This window comes from Pelobates fuscus, chromosome 8 (assembly GCF_036172605.1).
Source record: "Pelobates fuscus isolate aPelFus1 chromosome 8, aPelFus1.pri, whole genome shotgun sequence".
NCBI classification, from domain to species: Eukaryota; Metazoa; Chordata; class Amphibia; order Anura; family Pelobatidae; genus Pelobates; species Pelobates fuscus.
The window spans coordinates 54,242,322-54,262,834 of NC_086324.1; the positions used below are offsets into that span (position 1 = coordinate 54,242,322).

At 38.5% G+C, this 20,513-nt stretch overlaps 1 protein-coding gene across 1 annotated transcript; it reads left to right on the top strand.

The window, feature by feature from the left end:
- The first annotated feature begins 4,264 nt into the window (after positions 1-4,264).
- On the top strand, positions 4,265-20,126 carry WDR12 (WD repeat domain 12). The gene is made up of 13 exons (XM_063429844.1): positions 4,265-4,424; positions 5,242-5,336; positions 7,366-7,460; positions 8,685-8,791; positions 10,001-10,116; positions 11,044-11,198; positions 11,785-11,830; positions 12,445-12,530; positions 13,315-13,455; positions 14,691-14,796; positions 16,838-16,970; positions 17,105-17,177; positions 19,861-20,126. Exons 1-13 carry the CDS (start codon positions 4,384-4,386, stop codon positions 19,936-19,938), a joined length of 1,272 nt encoding a protein of 423 aa, XP_063285914.1. The 5' UTR covers positions 4,265-4,383; the 3' UTR covers positions 19,939-20,126.
- Positions 20,127-20,513: the final 387 nt, after the last annotated feature.

The following is a 20,513-nucleotide window of genomic DNA, read 5'->3' on the forward strand; positions in this document are numbered from 1 at the left end:
AGGAAGAGCACTCCACTGAGCCCAACCGGACACCGTACCTCGGTGGAACGCAACCCGGAAGCAGATTTAGTATAGTTTAAATAAATAAATACAATGATTATGGTGAATTATACATGTGGGAAAAAAAAGCTTTATGTGACCTATACTTTGCATAAAATAATATTAATTAATCAGAAGATTCAAAACCCAATTGATACATTTTATTTTTTTAAAAGTACTGATTTGTGAAGAGCGAAATGTCCAGCTCAGCTATAGTCACTGTATGACTGTTTTAATCTACAATACAGTTTTGCTGTTCGGTTTTTAGTTGAATGTTTAGTAAATCAATCCATCTTGAGGCACAGAGCTGCGTGGAAGGCATATAAAAGACATGAGGATGCATGTGAAACCTTATAGGGTTAAGGTGTCAATAATTACTTCAATATTCATTTTTCCCCCCAAAAAATAATTATGCTATGGTTTTGAGATAAATATAACCTAGGAGGTAACATTAGAATAAAAGGTAAACATAAACAATATTTCTTTAACTAAACAGCAAGTTCAGATTTAACAACAAAATAGAATTACATAAATTTAAAAATTACTTGTAATTGGTACAGAGCTTTAAAGAAATATATACATTAACCTATGAGTGTATTGCATAACGAGACGTGGATTTAATAACATATATTATCTTGTATCTACAAATACCTGGACAGTCTCTCTTTGGATGGTGTTGTGGGTGGAAGAGGCCAAAGGAAATAGAGGTGAAGAAATAGTTAAAGTCCCACAGATGTATTTAGAACACCTGGATATACCTTGGCTGACACTAAAGGGTTAAAAAGCTTTTTTTTTTTCCCCTAGTTAAGTCCTTCCAATCCTGCAGAGGTTAAACGCTACATTTTAAATCATGATTATGTCCCCAGTTTCTGCAACTGCTTCTGAAATGTTCCTTTTGCGTTAAAGGGACACTATAGTCACCTGAACAACTACAGCTTAATGTATTTTTTCAAGTGAGATCTATAGCTCCCTGTAGGCAATCTAATGTAAACACTGTATTTTTGACTAGATTGTTAAAACTTGGTTTTCAGTTCACTACAACTACTCAATAAACCCTATAGAGTTTTTAAATATTTACAAAAAAAATCTTGCAAACTGAAACATCAACCCCATATAAAGTGAAATATAGATGGTTTGAAGAAATTCTCCAATTCAGAAATTCTACCATTCTACATATAGCCCAGAGCTGTAATATCAGACTGTCTCGCTGTAGAGTGAAAGGTCAGAATTAAAAGTAAAATTTTAAATGAAAGGCCTAAATAGCCAAACTATTGTAAATCGCTGTGAAATAATTTGGCGCTATATAAATTCCAATAATAATAATAAAAACACCACTGACTTGGAGAATGTTTCCAATTTAGCTATTTTGACCTGCAATCTGAACACTGTATTTTCAGAGAAAATACAGTGTTTACATTGTTTGATAGGAATACCTCCAGTGGCTGTCACTCAGACGGCCACCAGAGGGACTTCCTATTATGTAGGGCCCTAAAAAGGCCTTGTACACATCAGACGTATCTTAATACTGTGTGCGCGCCTTCTCTCTCCAGCCTGTCAGAGAGGAGAGGGGGCGGGCAAAGACCGCGAGCTGAGCTGTCAGTCAGCTCAGCTTGCGGGCGCGCGCATACGCAGTACTGCGCTCAGGACTTCAGAGGGCAGCATGAATGCCGCCCTATGAAGTATGTGCGCATGCGCACAAGGGAGCAATGACGCTTCCAAATGGAAGCGTCTGATTGATCCCTGCTCGCGCCCGCCTAGGCTTCACTAGGCTCCCGGCGCTGGAACCAGGTGAGTAAACTACTCTGCCTGGAGAGTTCCTTTAACCTTGGAGATAACACCCTCAAGTAAAGCAATTGTCCTTTGTATTAACTAACAGCATACGTAATGTTCTGCACTGAAACTTTGTTGATTGGTTGATTTTGTCTTTTGTCGTACAAACCCCTAAGGAAGCTGTATTTTATATATACGCTGTACCCGCATTAAAATTTTTTTTTTTTTCTGGAACTCCATAATGACTGTTGTACATTAATTGTTCTCTGCAGTGATCATACATAAAGAGATTAAAGGAACACTATAGTCACCTAAATTACTTTAGCTAAATAAAGCAGTTTTAGTGTATAGATCATTCCCCTGCAATTTCACTGCTCAATTCACTGTCATTTAGCAGTTAAATCACTTTGTTTCTGTTTATGCAGCCCTAGCCACACCTCCCCTGGCTATGATTGACAGAGCCTGCATGAAAAAATAACTGGTTTCACTTTCAAACAGATGTAATTTACCTTAAATAATTGTATCTCAATCTCTAAATTGAACTTTAATCACATACAGGAGGCTCTTGTAGGGTCTAGCAAGCTATTAACATAGCAGGGGATAAGAAAATCTTAATTAAACAGAACTTGCAATAAAGAAAGCCTAAATAGGGCTCTCTATACAGGAAGTGTTTATGTAAGGCTGTGCAAGTCACATGCAGGGAGGTGTGACTAGGGTTCATAAACAAAGGGATTTAACTCCTAAATGGCAGAGGATTGAGCAGTGAAGCTGCAGGGGCATGTTCTATACACCAAAATTGCTTCATTAAGCTGAAGTTGTTCAGGTGACTATAGTGTCCCTTTAACCCCTTAAGGACACATGACATGTATGACATGTCATGATTCCCTTTTATTCCAGAAGCTTGGTCCTTAAGGGGTTAAGGAAAGCAGGATGTGTTAACAGCATAAGTCCATGGCAGCTTAAAGGGTTACAGACCCTGTAAAATTTTGCAGTCTAACAGTAATATAATGTTTTCCTTTCTCTGAAGCACAGTAGTTATGTAGTAATTTAAAAGGACTCTCCAGTGCCAGCAAAACATTTCTGTTTTCCTGGCACTGCAGTGGCCCTCTCCCTCCCACCCCCCATCCCATGTTGCTGAAGGGGTTAAAACCCATTTAGTGACTTACCTGAATCCAGTGCCGATGTCCCTCGGTGCTGGGTCAGGCTCCGCCCACGCTCCTCCCCCGTCGACGTCAGCTGTCAGGGGAGACCTAATGCGCATGCGTGGCAGTTCCTGCACGTGCATTAGACCTCCCCATAAGAAAGTATTTTTAAATGCTTTCCTATGGGGATTCCGGCTATGCTGGAGGTCCTCATGCATAGCGTGAGGACGTCCAGCGGCGTTTAAAACACTTTTCATGTTCTAAGAACACGGAAGTCCCTCTAGTGGCTGTCTGATAGCCACTACAGGAGGACTTAAAGGGATTCTCCAGTGCCAGGAAAACTTATTAGTTTTCCTGGCCCTGTAGGACCCTGTAGTGCCCCTCTTCCTCCCACCCCCATCCCAAGTTGCTGAAGGAGTTAAAACCCCTTCAGTGACTTACTGGAGTCCAGCGCCGATGTCCCTTGGTGCTGGTCAGGCTCCGCCTACTCTCCTCCCCACCGACGTCAGCCGGCGGGGGAAGACCTAATGCGCATGCGCGGCAATGGCCGTGCACGCGCATTAGACCTCCCCATAGGAAAGCATTATTCAATGCTTTCCTATGGGGATTTCGGTGACGCTGGAGGTCTGCACATAGCGTTAGGAAGTCCAGCATTGCTTAAAACACTTTTCGTGTTCTAAGAACACGGAAGTCCCTCTAGTGGCTGTCTAATACACAGCCACTAGAGGAGGACTTAACCTTGCAAGGTAATTATTGCAGTTAATAAAAACTGCAATAATTACACTTGCAGGGTTAAGGATAGTGGGAGTTGGCACCCAGACCACTCCAATGGGCACAAGTGGTCTGGGTGCCTGGAGTTTCCCTTTAACCCTGCAAAGTAATTATTGCAGTTTATAAAAACTGCAATAATTATACTTGCAGGGTTAGGGGGGTGGGATTTGGCATCCAGACCACTCCAATGGGCAGAAGTGGTCTGGGTGCCTGGAGTGTCCCTTTAACATTCTGTAGTCCTTCTATTTTTTCCTTTGATTCTCAGACAACCCAATATGTGGACATCATTTAAAAGATAATCCAAAGTGTTTTAATGTAGAAGATTAGACATTAGTAGTACTAATTTTATTTAAATGTAACGAGAAGACTAAAAATGTATTAAATGTTATTCCAAACTGATAGGTAGTGTGATGATGAGTGTGCACGCAGCCAATGCGATACTATGCACAGTTTGGGTAGTTTTTTCTTTTTCTTTCTGCAGTCTGATCAATGCGCCTTTCAGATCAGGCATGACTAGTGGCGGAAGTTCGAAGCGCTCTGTGAACAGGACTGCTCCTCGTAGACACGTGGTTGGTTTGCACAGCTACGAGCAGACCTAGTTTCCTTGTCTGATTTATTTATATGCACGTTTGTCTCCTGACTTAGCGACAAATTGGCAGCTATGTCTCAGATACAGGCGAGATTCTTTACCCAGAATCAGAAGTAAGTAATACAGAAAGTATTCAGATCTCTTCAACTGTGATTGGAATTATTTTAGTTTGTGTGGCCTGTGACGCCTCGTAGACCATTTCATTCAATGCTCAATGTTTAAATGATCAATGCTGTCGTGTTATTTTACACAACTTTTTTATTATTCAGGGCAGCACACATTCCTAAACCTATGGTTTTACTCATTTTTGGCTAATGTCTCGTGAGTGGCTTTGCTGTTTTAACAGATCAGTTCCTGCTAGTAATGGTTAACTTTGTGGATTGCAATTCTTAAGATTCTAAGCCAACCAGAACTACAGTAGTGCCAAAGGTCTTTTTTTTTGTTGCCATCACTGGACTATGGTAATGAAAGAAATTGTACAGATCATATGGATTGTTCATGGAAACATAGGAAAAACCACCCTGAATGCCCATAGATCAAGCTTTCCTTTGTGGAATTGGCTGCAGACAATTTTTGTTATTTAACCTGTTTAAAATACATGTTATATGATATAGTCTGTTGCTAAAATAACCTTCCTGGGAGATATTCTTTTACCTGGAGTTCTTTGGGAGTCATCTTTGCAAGAAAAAATATTTTTGGCCAGGCCCAGTATATGTCTTCTGTTAGACATGCTTACCAGAATATTATATGCTGTTTATGTATCATACAAGCAAATGTTCCTTTTCTGTATTCATCCAGTTGCTAGATATTTAATGACCAAATAGGCGAGATTGTTATTACATTTCATCGTGTTTATATATGTGTAATATTTGATGGAAATATTTGTTTAAATTAAGAATTAACACATTTTTATATCACAATTTGTTTTAGGCACAGGATCGATGATGTCCCATTCTCCATTCCAGCTTCTGCTGACACTACAGATCTTAGTAATGTTATCAACAAAGTTCTTGAAAGCAAGAAGGGTAAGAGATTGTCTAATGATCAGAGACTTAACTATGTAAACCTTAATGAATATAAGACATAACACATATAATTAGGGATAAGTGTTTATCTCTCAAGCCATGTGTCATTGGATCATAAGTCTGTAAGGGAATACATTAGAAAACTGTGCAAGAGGAGAGACAGATGGCTTTTCTATTATGATACATTGGGATGTGTTTGTTTGTTGACAATGATAAGATACACAAGTGTTGGGTACTGTACCACTGATGAATCTGGCTTTCAAAACAGCCAAACATAATTTGTGTCTCTTGGCATGCCAGAACTATAAAAATGTGCTGTCCAAACATCATACTGATTGTGATTCTCTCTTTAATATATACCTAATGCTAAGTGTTTTTGTACAATGTATTTGTCTGTTTTTATTGTCCAGTCCGCTTTGTTGTACGTTTACAGGCTGTCTTATGTAGTACTTTTTTGAAGGTGCTTCAAGCATTGAATTGAAGTCTGGTGGGCTTATTACTACTCATTTTCTATCTGTGTCTTTAAAGGACCACTCTAGGCACCCAGACCACTTCAGCTTAATGAAGTGGTCTGGGTGCCAGGTCCAGCTAGGTTTAACCCATTTTTTTTTATAAACATAGCAGTTTCAGAGAAACTGCTATGTTTATTAATGGGTTAAGCCTTCCCCCAAATCCTCTAGTGGCTGTCTCATTGACAGCCGCTAGAGGCGCTTGCGTGATTCTCACTGTGAAAATCACAGTGAGAGCACGCAAGCGTCCATAGGAAAGCATTGTAAATGCTTTCCTATGCGACTGGCTGAATGCGCGTGCAGCTCTTGCCGCGCATGCGCATTCAGCCGAAAGGGAGGATCGGAGGCGGAGAGGAGGAGGAGAGCTCCCCGCCCAGCGCTGGAAAAAGGTACGTTTTACCCCTTTTCCCCTTTCCAGAGCCGGGCGGGAGGGGGTCACTGAGGGTGGGGGCACCCTCAGGGCACTCTAGTGCCAGGAAAACAAGTGTTTTCCTGGCACTAGAGTGGGCCTTTAATTATATATCTATTTTATATATCCATTTGAAATATGACCCACTCCATGCTCCATAACGGCTTAAAGGGACACTCCAGGCACCCAGACCACTTCTGCCCATTGGAGTGGTCTGGGTGTCAACTCCCACTACCCTTAACCCTGCAAGTGTAATTATTGCAGTTTTTATAAACTGCAATAATTACCTTGCAGGGTTAACTCCTCCTCTAGTGGCTGTGTATTAGACAGCCACTAGAGGGACTTCCGTGTTCTTAGAACACGAAAAGTGTTTTAAGCAATGCTGGACTTCCTAACGCTATGTGCAGACCTCCAGCGTCACCGAAATCCCCATAGGAAAGCATTGAATAATGCTTTCCTATGGGGAGGTCTAATGCGCGTGCACGGCCATTGCCGCGCATGCGCATTAGGTCTTCCCCCGCCGGCTGACGTCGGTGGGGAGGAGAGTAGGCGGAGCCTGACCAGCACCAAGGGACATCGGCGCTGGACTCCAGTAAGTCACTGAAGGGGTTTTAACTCCTTCAGCAACTTGGGATGGGGGTGGGAGGAAGAGGGGCACTACAGGGTCCTACAGGGCCAGGAAAACTAATAAGTTTTCCTGGCACTGGAGAATCCCTTTAAGTCCTCCTGTAGTGGCTATCAGACAGCCACTAGAGGGACTTCCGTGTTCTTAGAACATGAAAAGTGTTTTAAACGCCGCTGGACGTCCTCACGCTATGCATGAGGACCTCCAGCATAGCCGGAATCCCCATAGGAAAGCATTTAAAAATACTTTCTTATGGGGAGGTCTAATGCACGTGCAGGAACTGCCACGCATGCGCATTAGGTCTCCCCTGCCAGCTGACGTCGACGGGGGAGGAACAAATATCCCAGAAGATGTTTTCTGCATAGGTCTGTTTGTCACTTGAATAATTGAGGATATTCTCATGTAAACTATCATTTATGGACACAAAGTATTTATGAACTTTTATCAAAAATTCTGATTTGATTTTATGTTGTTGTAATTTTACAGATGATCACGCACATGTGGAGTTTGATTTCCTCGTCAAGGGGCAGTTCTTGCGCTTGCCTCTTATAAAGCATATGGATGCCGAGGGGATTTCTACTGTAGGTGGCGTGACAAATCTTTATCAGATCTTTTTTATATTTTTAAAGTGAGAGTCTCCCCATAAAGTGTAGCTACACAAATGTATAGTGATTTAAAAAAAAAATAAAATGTACAATGTATTTTGGAACATTAACTATACCTTCTTAATTTATGATTGTCCTGCAATGCAATTACTGTAATGTGATATCCTAAATACAAGCAGCATGAAATACGTCACTTAAAAACATCACTTTTGTGTGTGATTATTCCTATTACTCTAAGGTACTAATTAGGTGTTCTGTGCTGAAATTATATGTGCTAGAAACTTTTTTTTTGGGGGGGGGGGGTCCAGTTCACATATATTAATAAATATTACCTGTATAAAAGCCTATATACATCTCTTTCACACATCAAATATAAAGGGACACCCTGGAGCCCTAAAGCACTTTAGCTTGCTGTAAATATTTGTATTCTTGCAAAGGAAAACCGGTATGCAAAGTTTACATAATTGCAAATGTTATGACCTTTTGCAATGGTTTTGGTTCTTAACCCCTTAAGGACCAAAGTTCTGGAATAAAGGGGAATCATGATATGTCACACATGTCATGTATCCTTAAGGGGTTAATGTGATACTGTCATTTGTTTTGATCTGCAAGCCTTCATGGACTCAAACACCCTAAGGCTAGGTTGGCAAGCTTTCTATACAGAGCTTTTTGCAGGGTCCCTCTTCATCAATTTGCAAATTGATTTTTTTTTTTTTTTTTTTTTATTGGGGCAAAGTAAACTTGGTATTTATAAAAGTAGGGGGAGAATGTGATAAGTTATAATATGGTAAAGAATGGTCTGCTTCCTATTTTTTAAATGCTTCTAATGTCCAGAGTAAAACTAGAATTTAGTTATTACCTGACCATTAAAGGATCTGGAATCATTTGAAATGACATTGTTGTAGAGTTTGCGTAACCGAATAATCTTTTACAATTTTGTATTTTATTGATTGAATATGTTCTTGTTTCTGTGTACAGCAGAATTCAGGCGGACGTTTGCTGTCAGCAATGTGTGTAATTTGCTCTCTATTGATGTTGTACAATGAATGCAACAGAATAGAGTCCAAAAAGCACACACGTTTCCTGCTACTTAACCAGAAAGCTAAAAATCAGGATTTTATGTTTCCTTAAAACCGTCTTTTTTTTCTGTTTATAAAATTGATCTTTATTTTCTTTTCTTTAATCTTTCTTTCACCCCAGGAAGAGGTAGTTGAAATTGAATATGTAGAAAGGTTTACGGCTCCCCAGCCGGAGGAGTGCATGCTCCACGATGATTGGATCAGCTCTATTGCGGGCTCAGAGGAGTGGTAAGTTAGTTGTGGTTTTTCTTTCATTGAATCTTTTTGCAAATCTATTACTTGAAATTTTTCTCTGGGCCACCTGTGCAGTACAAAGTGGAAGGGGGGATTAGAAGTAGTCTCCACAAGAGGCAGAAATCTAAATAGAATCTTCTTTATTTTACAAAAACAAACTGCTTATCATTTGCCAAAACCAAACCCTGCTTGTAATATAACTCAATAACCCCACGTCTGCCTGCATTTTACAATTCTGGTTTTGTTTTAATACAGTACAGTCTTTAGTAAATACCCTCTTTATGTAATTTTTGATTTAGTAGATTTTTCAGGGTGTTTTTGAGCTGGAAAATAATTGAGTGGTAGAAAGTGGCGCTTATAAAGGGGTTTCGCCTCAATATTTGCAATACACTAATAAATTCCTGGTTTAGTGAATGGGTTATTCACTAAAATTGCACCTAAAAAAAGATTTATGTGAACCAGAAATTGTGGGGATCTGACCTGGGGAATTGCAACTTTTTAGGGCAAAGTAGACAAGTTGGAAGTATTGTTTAGTGGATCATTACTCCGTTTTTTGCCTGAAATGTGCTAATCCTTTGCCATATCCTAATAATCCCTTGTTTAATGAATAATTCTAATGTTGTTTAGTTCCTTTTTCCTGATAGTAGTTTCTCAGCTAATTAGTTAGTATGATGTTTATGAACATCTGATTTACCATCCCAGACTGGAAGCCATACATGCATGACAACAGTTTATGGTTTGACAGTTTACTGCTGGAAAGCATTAGGGAAATCTTGGCACCATACCCTCTACAGTGCACTGTAGTGGTTATGGTGCTTAGATGATCACTTTTAGGAATACTACCACTGTGCTGCAAATACTTGCTAAGCAGTCAACAAATTGCTAATCTGGCAAATTGGCAACCCCAAACAGCCAAAATATGGTGTCTCAGTGACTCAAAATAACTTCTTTGATGTAGCTACGCTGCCTTCCTAACAGCTATGAAGAGTGCTTTAGCACAGCTTTGTTTGTTTTCTTTATATATTTTTATTTTGGCTATAGGTTCCTATATTCTTGGCTGCTTTTTACCGTGGGTTACAGGAGCCTGTTCCACTTCTATGAGTGGCCAAGTTTATACCTACTAATTTTGCATTAACAGTTGGCCAATAAAAATGATTTGTCTTACTTCCTGAGCTGTATTGATAATTAACTTTTTATCACTAGGATTCTAACTGGGTCTTATGACAAGACTGCCAGAATATGGTCACTAGAAGGGAAGCCAATTATGACGATTGCTGGTCACAATGAGGTTGTTAAAGATGTTGCCTGGGTGAAAAAAGGTAAGTGTCACCGTTGTATTGTGATGGAGGATGTGTTGGCACTTAAAGGAACACTTCAAGCACCATAACTAGTACATCATGCTGCAGTGGTTATGGTGCCAGCAGTACCCTTGCACCCTTCAAATGTAAGTAGTCAAGCGCTTTTACAACTGTTTGATTATTACATTGGGTGCTGCTCCTTGCCATTTCTCATCAGCTTTGGAGAGCTTGAAGCTCCTACTTGGGGCTACCGTTAGCTCATTGGCTGGGAGCATCACCTGATAACCCCCAGCCTGTGATCTAAGCACTGCACCTCTGAGGTCAGGCGGAGAGCTTGTAGTGGTTATGGTGGTTGACATGTTCCTTTTAACAAACTTGTTTGAAATAAGCAGTGCGGCTTATTCTTTACACTGCAAGGAATGCATGTACAAGGACAGGATTGAACAAAGTGCAAAGCCAAGGCTCCAGAATACAAATCGCTGACTCCTTTCTCAAATGTCAAATTGTATTGTGTGTAGACTAGAAAACAAGAGTTGGCCTTTTAAATGTGTCAGTCTAGTTCTTTTGTAATTGGGCCTGTGTGAATCCTCCATGTGAGCTCCTCATTTGTATGTTTACTGATCATTCTTTAGTTTGATGTGTGTCAGACGATAATATCTTATGGTCATCCAATTTACAGGGAACCGGTTTGTTTTTATCTATTTACACAGATGTGTAGAAAACCAATATTGAAAAATTTTTGCTTGGTCGGAAACTCGTATAGTCATCATTACGAGCATTTCCTTGTATATACGTGCATTTTAAGCTCTCTTCCTTAATATGAATTCATCTATTTACTTGTCATTCTAAAGGAGGACAATATGAATTTTAAATATATTTAAACTTATATGAGATGAAATGTTAAAGTAAATGTTTTTTGTTTTTAGTGATCATGGTTTCCTTTTGCAGATAGCCTTTCCTGCCTGCTTTTGAGTGCGTCAATGGATCAGACCGTCATTTTGTGGGAGTGGAACGCAGAACGTAACAAAGTAAAGGCTTTGCATTGCTGCAGAGGTCATGCAGCCAGTGTGGACACCATAGCAGTGGATGGATCTGGGACTAAAGTGAGATCCTTGTTATTGTTTGTATCCTGTTCATATGTGCCATTTGACCAAATGAAACTATTAAAAAAAACTTTTTGTTTATAGACTAATGGGGATCTAGTAGTCCTGTAGCTTTGTGATCTTCTCATTCAAGGCATGCAAATATGCAGCATCCTTCTCTACATTTGCATCCCTGTGAGGGTCTCTTTTTCTAAACAACGGATATGTACATTTTTAGTAGCGATATTATATCTTTTATGAGTTACAAAATATCCCTTCTAGTGCCTGGGTGGCCTGATTACTTTAGGGGAATTTATTTTTACTGTCACACAACCATCAGTAGGTCTAGGAAATCATAGGTGAACACAGCCATCAGTATTTCCATGAAATCGCATATCTATGATCGAGCCTCTAATGCTGTCTCAATCTTAGGCCACTGACCTTAAACCATCTCCTATATATGCATTGATATCTTTATTAATCTACTATAATTGTTTAAATGTAAGGCATATAATGATTGATGGCTGATACAAATATGCACATGGTTTGTAATACCAGCGTTCTTTCTAAATCATTTAATGATGACACCTTTTTCTTGTTCCTTCAGTTCTGCAGTGGCTCATGGGATAAGATGCTGAAAATATGGTCCGCAGGTTAGCATCTGTTATGTCATGCAGGATGTATTTAGGAAATTGCAGTTATCTGATGGATTTATGGAAAACCTGTTTAATTGTCATTACACTTTTATTTATTTTTTTACCTTGAACCTTCAGGTTGTTTTGATGGTAAATAATGGTATTATAACCTAATAATCGCTATAATTTAACCTTCACTTCTTTTAATTCGGGCTTGATATTCTTCCATATTATCGGACATGTTAATTAATTTGTTAATAACCTGTAAAGATTACAAATGGAAATAATCCTGGTTAGTAAAGACACTAATGGGGAAAAAAAACAAAGTAAAAACTTTTTAAACACATTAACGCTATTCATTTTATATTGAGAATATTTTGTATTCAATGGCATCACATGCACGTGTGTCTTTCATTTGCATATATCTACACATGTAACTTAAAAGGAGGTGATAAGTAATTCTTTCAGAATCAGGAGTAAATATTACATTTTTAAGATTTTATTCAGTTTCTTTGTGACACGGGTTGTGTAGTTTTAAATGTTTTTTTTGGGCTGTGATGATACCCAAAGTTAAGGGGGTAGGTGTGATGTAGTGCCTGCCAGTGACGCTGATTGAAAACACCTCTTTGCAGTTCCCACAGAAGAGGAGGATGAAGTCGAGGAGACTCCAGGACGTCCTAGAAAGAAACAAAAAACTGAGCAACTGGGGCTAACAAGGGTATGTGCTGGATTAAGGCCTTCGTGGGCCAGGAGCTGAATATTTGATGTGTCTAATGAGAGAAATATAATGTACATATTAATTGCCATGGTAACAGTTATGGATTATGGCCTTGATTTGAAATTTTAGGAAAAATGCTTACAGTGATTTAAAAAAAAAAAAAAAAATATCAAAAAATCGATCCTATATAAAAATATACCTTTATTTAAAATGTATCAAAATCTGAAAACATTTTAAATTCTCCTCCTGTATTTGCAGTGTTATTTAGCAGGCTCTGGGGGTGCATGGCACATGGAATGAGTGGAGGGGGTAAACAACAATTACCTGCTTTTTGCTATTTTTCAAAGTATGGGTCGGAGCAGCCACTCCCAATAGCCCCCTGTGTTATTGTGACCCTGGCCAAATGGTGACTATACCACAGTGACTATACTTTTGACTAGTAATCATTTTACCATCACATGGTCCCATAGTCCATGCCTTGTCTTTTAGAGATGGTTTATAATATTTGGCTTTATACCAAAAGCAGATATATTATGGTTTTTGTGTGTGTGTGTGTGTGTGTGTGTGTATAATATATATATATATATATATTATACACACACACACACACACACACACACACACAACCTCCATTGTGTTATAGAACGTGTTTTGCTGATCATATTTATTTCAATTTATTGTCACATTAAAGATTACATAATCAGCACATAGCATAATTTAAATTGAACTCTAGACGGATTGACTGTCCATTTATGTGTTATTTTTTGTTTTTCTTTCATTTTAGACTCCTATTGTTACAGTCTCCGGCCACACTGAAGCTGTCTCTTCTGTCCTGTGGTCTGATGCAGATGAAATCTGCAGTGCGTCATGGGATCATACAATTAAGATCTGGGATGTTGAAACGAGTTCACCCAAAACCTCTTTGGTAATATTTTCTTCATATTTTTTTTATTTTTAAATTGGATTATATATAGACCTCTTCTACTGCTAGACTGACAATATTCCTGTATTAAGTGACAAGAACATTGTTAACTTGGAATGTGGAGATCATTTATTTTAGTTCTAGAACACTTGCATATAGAAAGAATCCATCACTTTATGACTAATTTAAACAGATTATATGAATACTTATTGAAAGTTGCTACTAATGGTGCAGCCAATGAGAGAAGCCATTGTGTGTCAGTGTGTGCTAATGCACATGCAACAAGACTACATTATTCACTAGCAGGGCTACTGACTATCCAAATTGAATATTCAGATTGCAAAATTTAGGCTGAAATAATGAAACTGTTAACATAAGGCAATTGGAAACGTTTTCCAGATCAGCTTTTTTTTTTTTTTTTTTTTGCCTTTTTGGTTTAGGGAATAATTCTGTACAGCTTTAAACTCAGACAGCTGGAAGTTTGTTAGTCTACTGTACAGAGAAAGCAAGAGGATCTTGTTACTATATGATGTTCCCTCTTCAAATGAATAAATAAAGCTATTTTGTAGACTTATTGCTTTAGTCGACGAAACACCAAAATCTATCCAGAGGTTTGAAACCTTACAGGGTTGTTTACTAAAGTGAGAATAGTCGGATTTCAATGGAAACTTAAATCTAAGTTCAAAGTAGCCGATCTGGAAATTTTTCCAGCTAAGTATGTTTTGAGTTTGGCTACTTTGGCCTTAAATTTGAAATTCCCTTTGAAATCCCGTCTGCCTTATACTACCATTACAGCCACGATCTTCAAACTGGTCCTCAAAAGTATTTTTTTTTTTTTTTTTTTTTTTTATATATTGTTTTCCATTAGTTACAAATTGCTTCTCCAGATTTAATCCCTTACAGTCTGTTGTTGGTCACTTTGACTGAGATACAGCCCATTTTACACACATTAATAGACTCATGGGAACATCTATTATTATGTTGTCTCATTTCTATAATGTTTACTTTTCCTCACATATGTTACTTGTTTATTTTCGTTTCACATTGAATTTTGTTTTATACTGAAAAACAAGCATAATTAAATAAACAAAAAACAAAAAACTAGCAAGTGCACTGGAAGGAACAGACATGAATCAAAATTGTCCGTGCTATTTTTTTTTTTTAAAGTGTGAATTGTTGGGAATTTCAAGTAAATTAATGCTGTGTCCTATAATATTATTTGTTTAATTCTCATTTAGACAGGAAATAAGGTTTTTAACTGCATTTCCTACTCACCACTGTGCAAACGTCTTGCATCTGGAAGCACAGACCGACATATTCGCATTTGGGATCCACGGGGCAAAGGTTAGTTTTAAGCAGCAGAAAGCAATTCTAATAGAGACACAATTTAGGGTTGTGCATCTAGTCCACTTGCCCACTGCCCTGCTATCAGAACTCGTGGTGGCCCCTTACAAAACCACTGCCTGTCCTCTTTGCACAATGCTCTCTGCAAGACGTAAACACAGAGCAGAGAATAGGAGTGGGAAGAGGCAGTTAGTACAGCCGAATAAGGATCCTGCTGCACTGCAATTCCCTCACGCGATCCGATTGAGGTCTTATTAGGGATTGACCGATATTGATTTTTTAGAGCCGATACCGATACCGATAAGCTGTGAACTTTCAGGCCGATAGCCGATAACTTGCCGATATTCTGTACATTTACCATTTTGAAAAAATAAACTCTTTCTAACGGTAAATGCACAAAATATACATGCCACATGTAGTGGATGAAGTGTATTTAGACAGGGGGCTGTGTGTGTAGTGGATGCAGTGTGTATTTGTGTAGTGTGTATAGTGAATGCAGTGAGTGTTTGTGTAGTGTGTGTATATATAGTGTATGCAGAGTGTATTGTGAATGCAGTGAGTGTTTGTGTAGTGTGTGTGTGTGTGTATATATATATATATATATATATATATATATAGTGAATGCAGAGTGTGTGTTTGTGTAGTGTGTATAGTGAATGCAGAGTGTGTGTTTGTGTAGTGTGTATAGTGAATGCAGAGTGTGTGTTTGTGTAGTGTGTATAGTGAATGCAGAGTGTGTGTTTGTGTAGTGTGTGTATAGTGAATGCAGTGTGTGTGTTTGTGTAGTGTGTGTATGTATGTAATGCAGTGTGTGTTTGTGTAGAGTGTGTTTGTGTAGTGTGTGTATGTAATGCAGGGTGTTTGTGTAGTGTGTATATATGTAATGCAGTGTGTGTTTGTGTAGTGTGTATGTATGTAATGCAGTGTGTGTGTATGTAATGCAGTGTGTGTGTGTGTGTGTGTTTGTGTAGTGTGTATGTATGTAATGCAGTGTGTGTGTGTTTGTGTAGTGATGTAATTTGTGTAAAATGGAGGGGGGGGATTTTTTTATGTTAATTATTATTTTATTTTTTTTATATTTAAATTGTGTTGTTTTTGTTTCTTTTAGTGTCCCCCCCCTCCCTCCCTGCTTCTTACCAGGGAGGGGGATATAGTATTCCCTGGTGGTCCGGTGGCTTCTTAAGTACTGTGGGGGGTCCGGCAGCAAGCGCTGTCTTACCCTCCCTTCAGCTCCTCAATCTCCCCAGTGTAAATCTCGCGGCCCCTACTGCCGCGCGGAGCGTTGCCATGGTAACCCCTGGCAACGCTCTGCAGCCGCGGGTCTCGCGAGATTTAGACATGGAGCTGCAGGAGCTGCTGGGAGGGTAAGACAGCGCTTGCTGCCGCCCCCCCCAGGACCGCCGGGCTTGTAATGAGCCTGGTGGTCCTAAGAGGTATTATCGGCAATATCGGTAGCTATATTGGCCGATACCGATATTGCCGAAAATACTGAATATCGGCCGATTTTATATCGGTAAAACCGATAATCGGTCGATCCCTACTTTATATCACCCCAACTGAACCATGTAGCACGAGCAGATCCCAGGGATCGGCTGAATCCTTACTGGAATACTGACTGTACTCTCTCCTGGTGGCCTTATCTACCTTCTCTATCATCTTTGCTTGGCAACACTTCATCTACGATGGGCTACGTAATATCTTCAATACATTTCTGCTTACTTATTGAGATATATATATATATATCTATCTATCTATTTTTTTTTTTTTTTTTTTTTTTACACACACACACACACACACACACACACACGTATTTATATATGTATGTCTTACTGGTATGACTGAGGTGAAATGTTCTTGATGTGTTTAATAATCAGTGGAGGAAGAGGAGGGATAAAAATCAATACTTCACAGCAAATTGATCAGTTAAATTGACCTCGATTTGGTTCTATTTAGTCCTATTCTTTGAAACAAGCAACATATTTCACATATTTTCCTAAGACTTTGCTTGTACATTTTTGATTTGTATGTGTCTTCATTCCAGATGGTTCCCTGGTGTTACTGTCTCTGACGTCACACACAGGCTGGGTCACCTCAGTCAAATGGTCTCCTTTTCATGAGCATCAGCTTGTTTCTGGATCCTTGGACAAAGTAGTGAAACTGTGGGACACCAGAAGGTAGAGTTCTTAAACAAGTTTACCCTTAAAATTTGTAAAAAAATAAGTTGCAACCATGAAAAGAGTAATTTTCTATTAGTGTTTGTTTTCCAAACATGGATGCCTAACCTTTTTTGTCTTCTCCCCCCTTCCAGCTGTAAAGCACCTCTGTATGATTTAGCTGCTCATGAGGATAAAGTACTTAGTGTTGAATGGACAGAGGCTGGGGTAAGGACCATTGTTTTGCACAGAAATATTAGAAATACAGTAGAAATACAGTAAGCAGCTATAATTAAAAGTGTTAAGATCCACTAAACCGGCACAAAGTATAAATTAAATTCTATGAAATTCTCATTTTTTTTATTTTTTTAAATACAGACCATATTGAATACATGGCCTTCGCTTGACAATACATTCATGGTTTTAAAATTGCCATAATGACTAGTTCTTCAAGTAAAATGTATAATCTAACCGATTAATTCTGCATAATAATAAACTTACAAATCTCATGTGTAAGCTGGCTTTCCAATGTATTAGGAGAGGCACTGCTATCACAGGAACACATTTATCCCAGCCAGTCACCTTAAGTGTTGATACATATAATCTGCCTCCTCCAGTCATCATGGACTTGTTGAAATAGCACGGGTACACAATTTTGTGTCCAGAGCCAAAAGTTAAGAATCACTACTTTTTAAGGGGGAACTGTCACTACTCTGGGAATTACACCATTGAATAACCCATGGAAAATCACCGATAACATGTGTTAAGCTTTTTTTCCAAATATTCTGTTTACTTTTAACTACTATATTAAAGATTTACCAAATGACATGTTAAAGGAACACTCCAGAGACTCAAAGCATTTCAGCTTGCTACCGAGCTTTTTGTGCATCTCATCCTTAAACCTATAACAAGTGAAATAAACTTCCTTTCTTTATCCCTTTACTCTACCAGCTATGATGCCTTTTTAGATACGTCTACTGAGCTTACGATATTAAATCCAAATACACTATGAACACATCTTGATTCAGTGTCCGGGTGTCCCCAATCTAGATTATTTGTATCTCTTTCTTATCAAAGAGACACTGTTGTAATATTGGGATAGTATTCTAAAAAGATTTTTTTTTAGGCATTAATTTTGGTCTTACACTCTATTTAGGACTGAATTGTCTTAATCTAGTCCCTATTCCCTGTTCGTTCTAAAACTATTTTCTTACTAATTGGTCAATGGTCTGACCAACTATTTTACCTTACACTGCACACTATTTATTTCTATAGTTTTATGCTTTTAATCTTTTGGTTTTCTAATAAAGTTGATTTCTATTATGCCATTACCCTAGAATGATTTTGAGTGGGAGGTAATTTCATTGAGGTTAGGCCCTTTCTTTTATAGTTGGGATCCTTCTCTCACTAGTTTTTGGTTTATTGATTTGTTTTCTGGGTTATGCCCTTATTACCTCTTCAGTCCATTTTGAGCTCTAGGTATATCTTATATCTGGAGCTTGCAATATTTTTCACCTATAACTTTTTTGTGTTAAGCTTTTTTTCCTGAGATTCTCAGTTTACTTTTAAATGTTATATGAAAGATTTACTAAATGACATGTTAAAGGAACACTCCAGAGACTTAAAGCATTTCAGCTTGCTACAGCGTGCTACACAGTTTGAAGTCCACTTCTATTCGCTCCACAGGGCTAACGGAAATGGCTGACGTGCAGTGAGCTGTACTACAGCGTATGGAGTGGCATTGGAAAGCCGCAATTGCAGCACCAGCACAGATGCTTCTTAAAGCACTATAGGGTCATTAGGTCCCCCCAACCTAATGGACCCTCTTCTGCTGGGCTGAAGGATTAAAACCCCTTCAGCCACTTGCCTTAATCCAGTGCTGTGCTCCCTTGACGCTGGTGACCTCTTGTCCCCCTCCTACGTCGGCTCCCGTCTGGAGCCGAATGCGCGCACGCATTCAAACAGTCCATAGGAAAGCATTACTCATTCTCTGCATTTTCTGAAACTATGTTTACAGTTGCAGGGTTAAAACTAGAGGGACCTGGCACCCAGACCACTTCATTGAGCTGAAGTGGTCTGGTTGCCTATAGTGGTCCTTTAATAAGTCTAGCAAGAGAGTACTAAGAGCGGACAACCGTGCAAATAGCCTGCCCTTCGGTGGGTCTCCGCTGCGATCTCAAGATGGTTTTAGCTCATCTTGTGCCATTACTAAAAAACAAAACAAAAAAAAAACAGGCTATTTTTTAAGAAGTCTGCACCTGGGAAAGTGGGGAAGCCTTGCAAAGACTGCAGCATTTGCAAGCTGTTTTTTCATATACTCCAATGAAAACATACAGAAATAAATACATGTATGTTTTCATTGGTGGTATATGCACTAAATTGTTTACAAATAAAATGTCCATGGAGTGTTCGTTTCAGGGCAAAGATTCCAAATCAAGATGAGAAGACAAAATATTGTTTAGTTTCTCCTCTTCTCTGTATGCTTTTTTCTATGCTGACTGCCAGGTACAAAAAGGGCTTTGTCAATGAATGATGGGTAGTTACGTATAAGGCCCCCAGTTGCAGGATGAAAAGGGTGTGGATTTCTTCATTTAGTTAGATTTTTTTTTCACAACGTCCAAAGAATTATTTGTTAAATATAGGATTAAGTAAACCGTAAGTAATATATTACAAATCCTGAGAAGTGGCAGTCCCCTTTTAATTTAATTTCACTATACAATGTGAGCGACAATGTCATAAAAATATGGGATACCACAGAATAAATTTTAACTTCAATGTAATTAAATGTGAATCTTTGGCATTCAGCGGCTGTTCTCTACATAATGTCATTTAACCAATAACTGTATTATACCATGATTTAAGATACTGATTATATTATTACTAGATGTAAATATTACCGTTCTTTCCACAGGTGATCCTGAGTGGAGGTGCAGACAACAAACTATATTCTTACAGATATACAGTATCACCCTCAGACGTGGGAGCGTAAACAGATTGTGTGAACCTTTTGTACTGTTATACGTTTGTTTTTTGACCTTGTCAAAGATGACCTTCAATCCCTGTGACCCATTCATTATTGTATAATATGTATTTATCTGTGGTAATGGTGGGGGAGGAGCTGGGCTATAAACCCGTTAACTGCTGTAACTGTTTGGAATTAAACACCCATTGTTTTAATATACCGGTAATTACCCATTTCTTATGGATTTTTTTTTTTTTTTTTTTTTAAATGCTCAAGATAGATGGATATCTATATACATATATAATAATATATTCAATGTACCTCAGCGTAATATATTTTATATAAATTGTGTGTGCATACTAGGAATTGTAGGGTGCAGCGGACTCAATTCTATGTGTGGGGGCGGCTGTGTTGCTGCGCATTGCTCTCAATTTTGGAATATTTCCACTATGTTGATGGAATAGTAAAAAAAATAAATTTAAAGTTAATAAATGTAATTTTCTGCAAGCTAGTTAAAATGCACACATGACATTAACTAGAGCAATGAATCTTATTCTTTTCCCGTTTATTTTCCTTTTCTTATTCTCTTATTCTCTTTTATG

Bases quoted from the DNA above. Each gene is read 5' to 3' on its own strand.
- WDR12 (XM_063429844.1), top strand. From the start codon at position 4,384: ATGTCTCAGATACAGGCGAGATTCTTTACCCAGAATCAGAA. The intron at 10,117-11,043 runs GTAAGTGTCACC...TTCCTTTTGCAG, and splicing joins TGTTGCCTGGGTGAAAAAAG to ATAGCCTTTCCTGCCTGCTT. The intron at 11,831-12,444 runs GTTAGCATCTGT...ACCTCTTTGCAG, and splicing joins GCTGAAAATATGGTCCGCAG to TTCCCACAGAAGAGGAGGAT.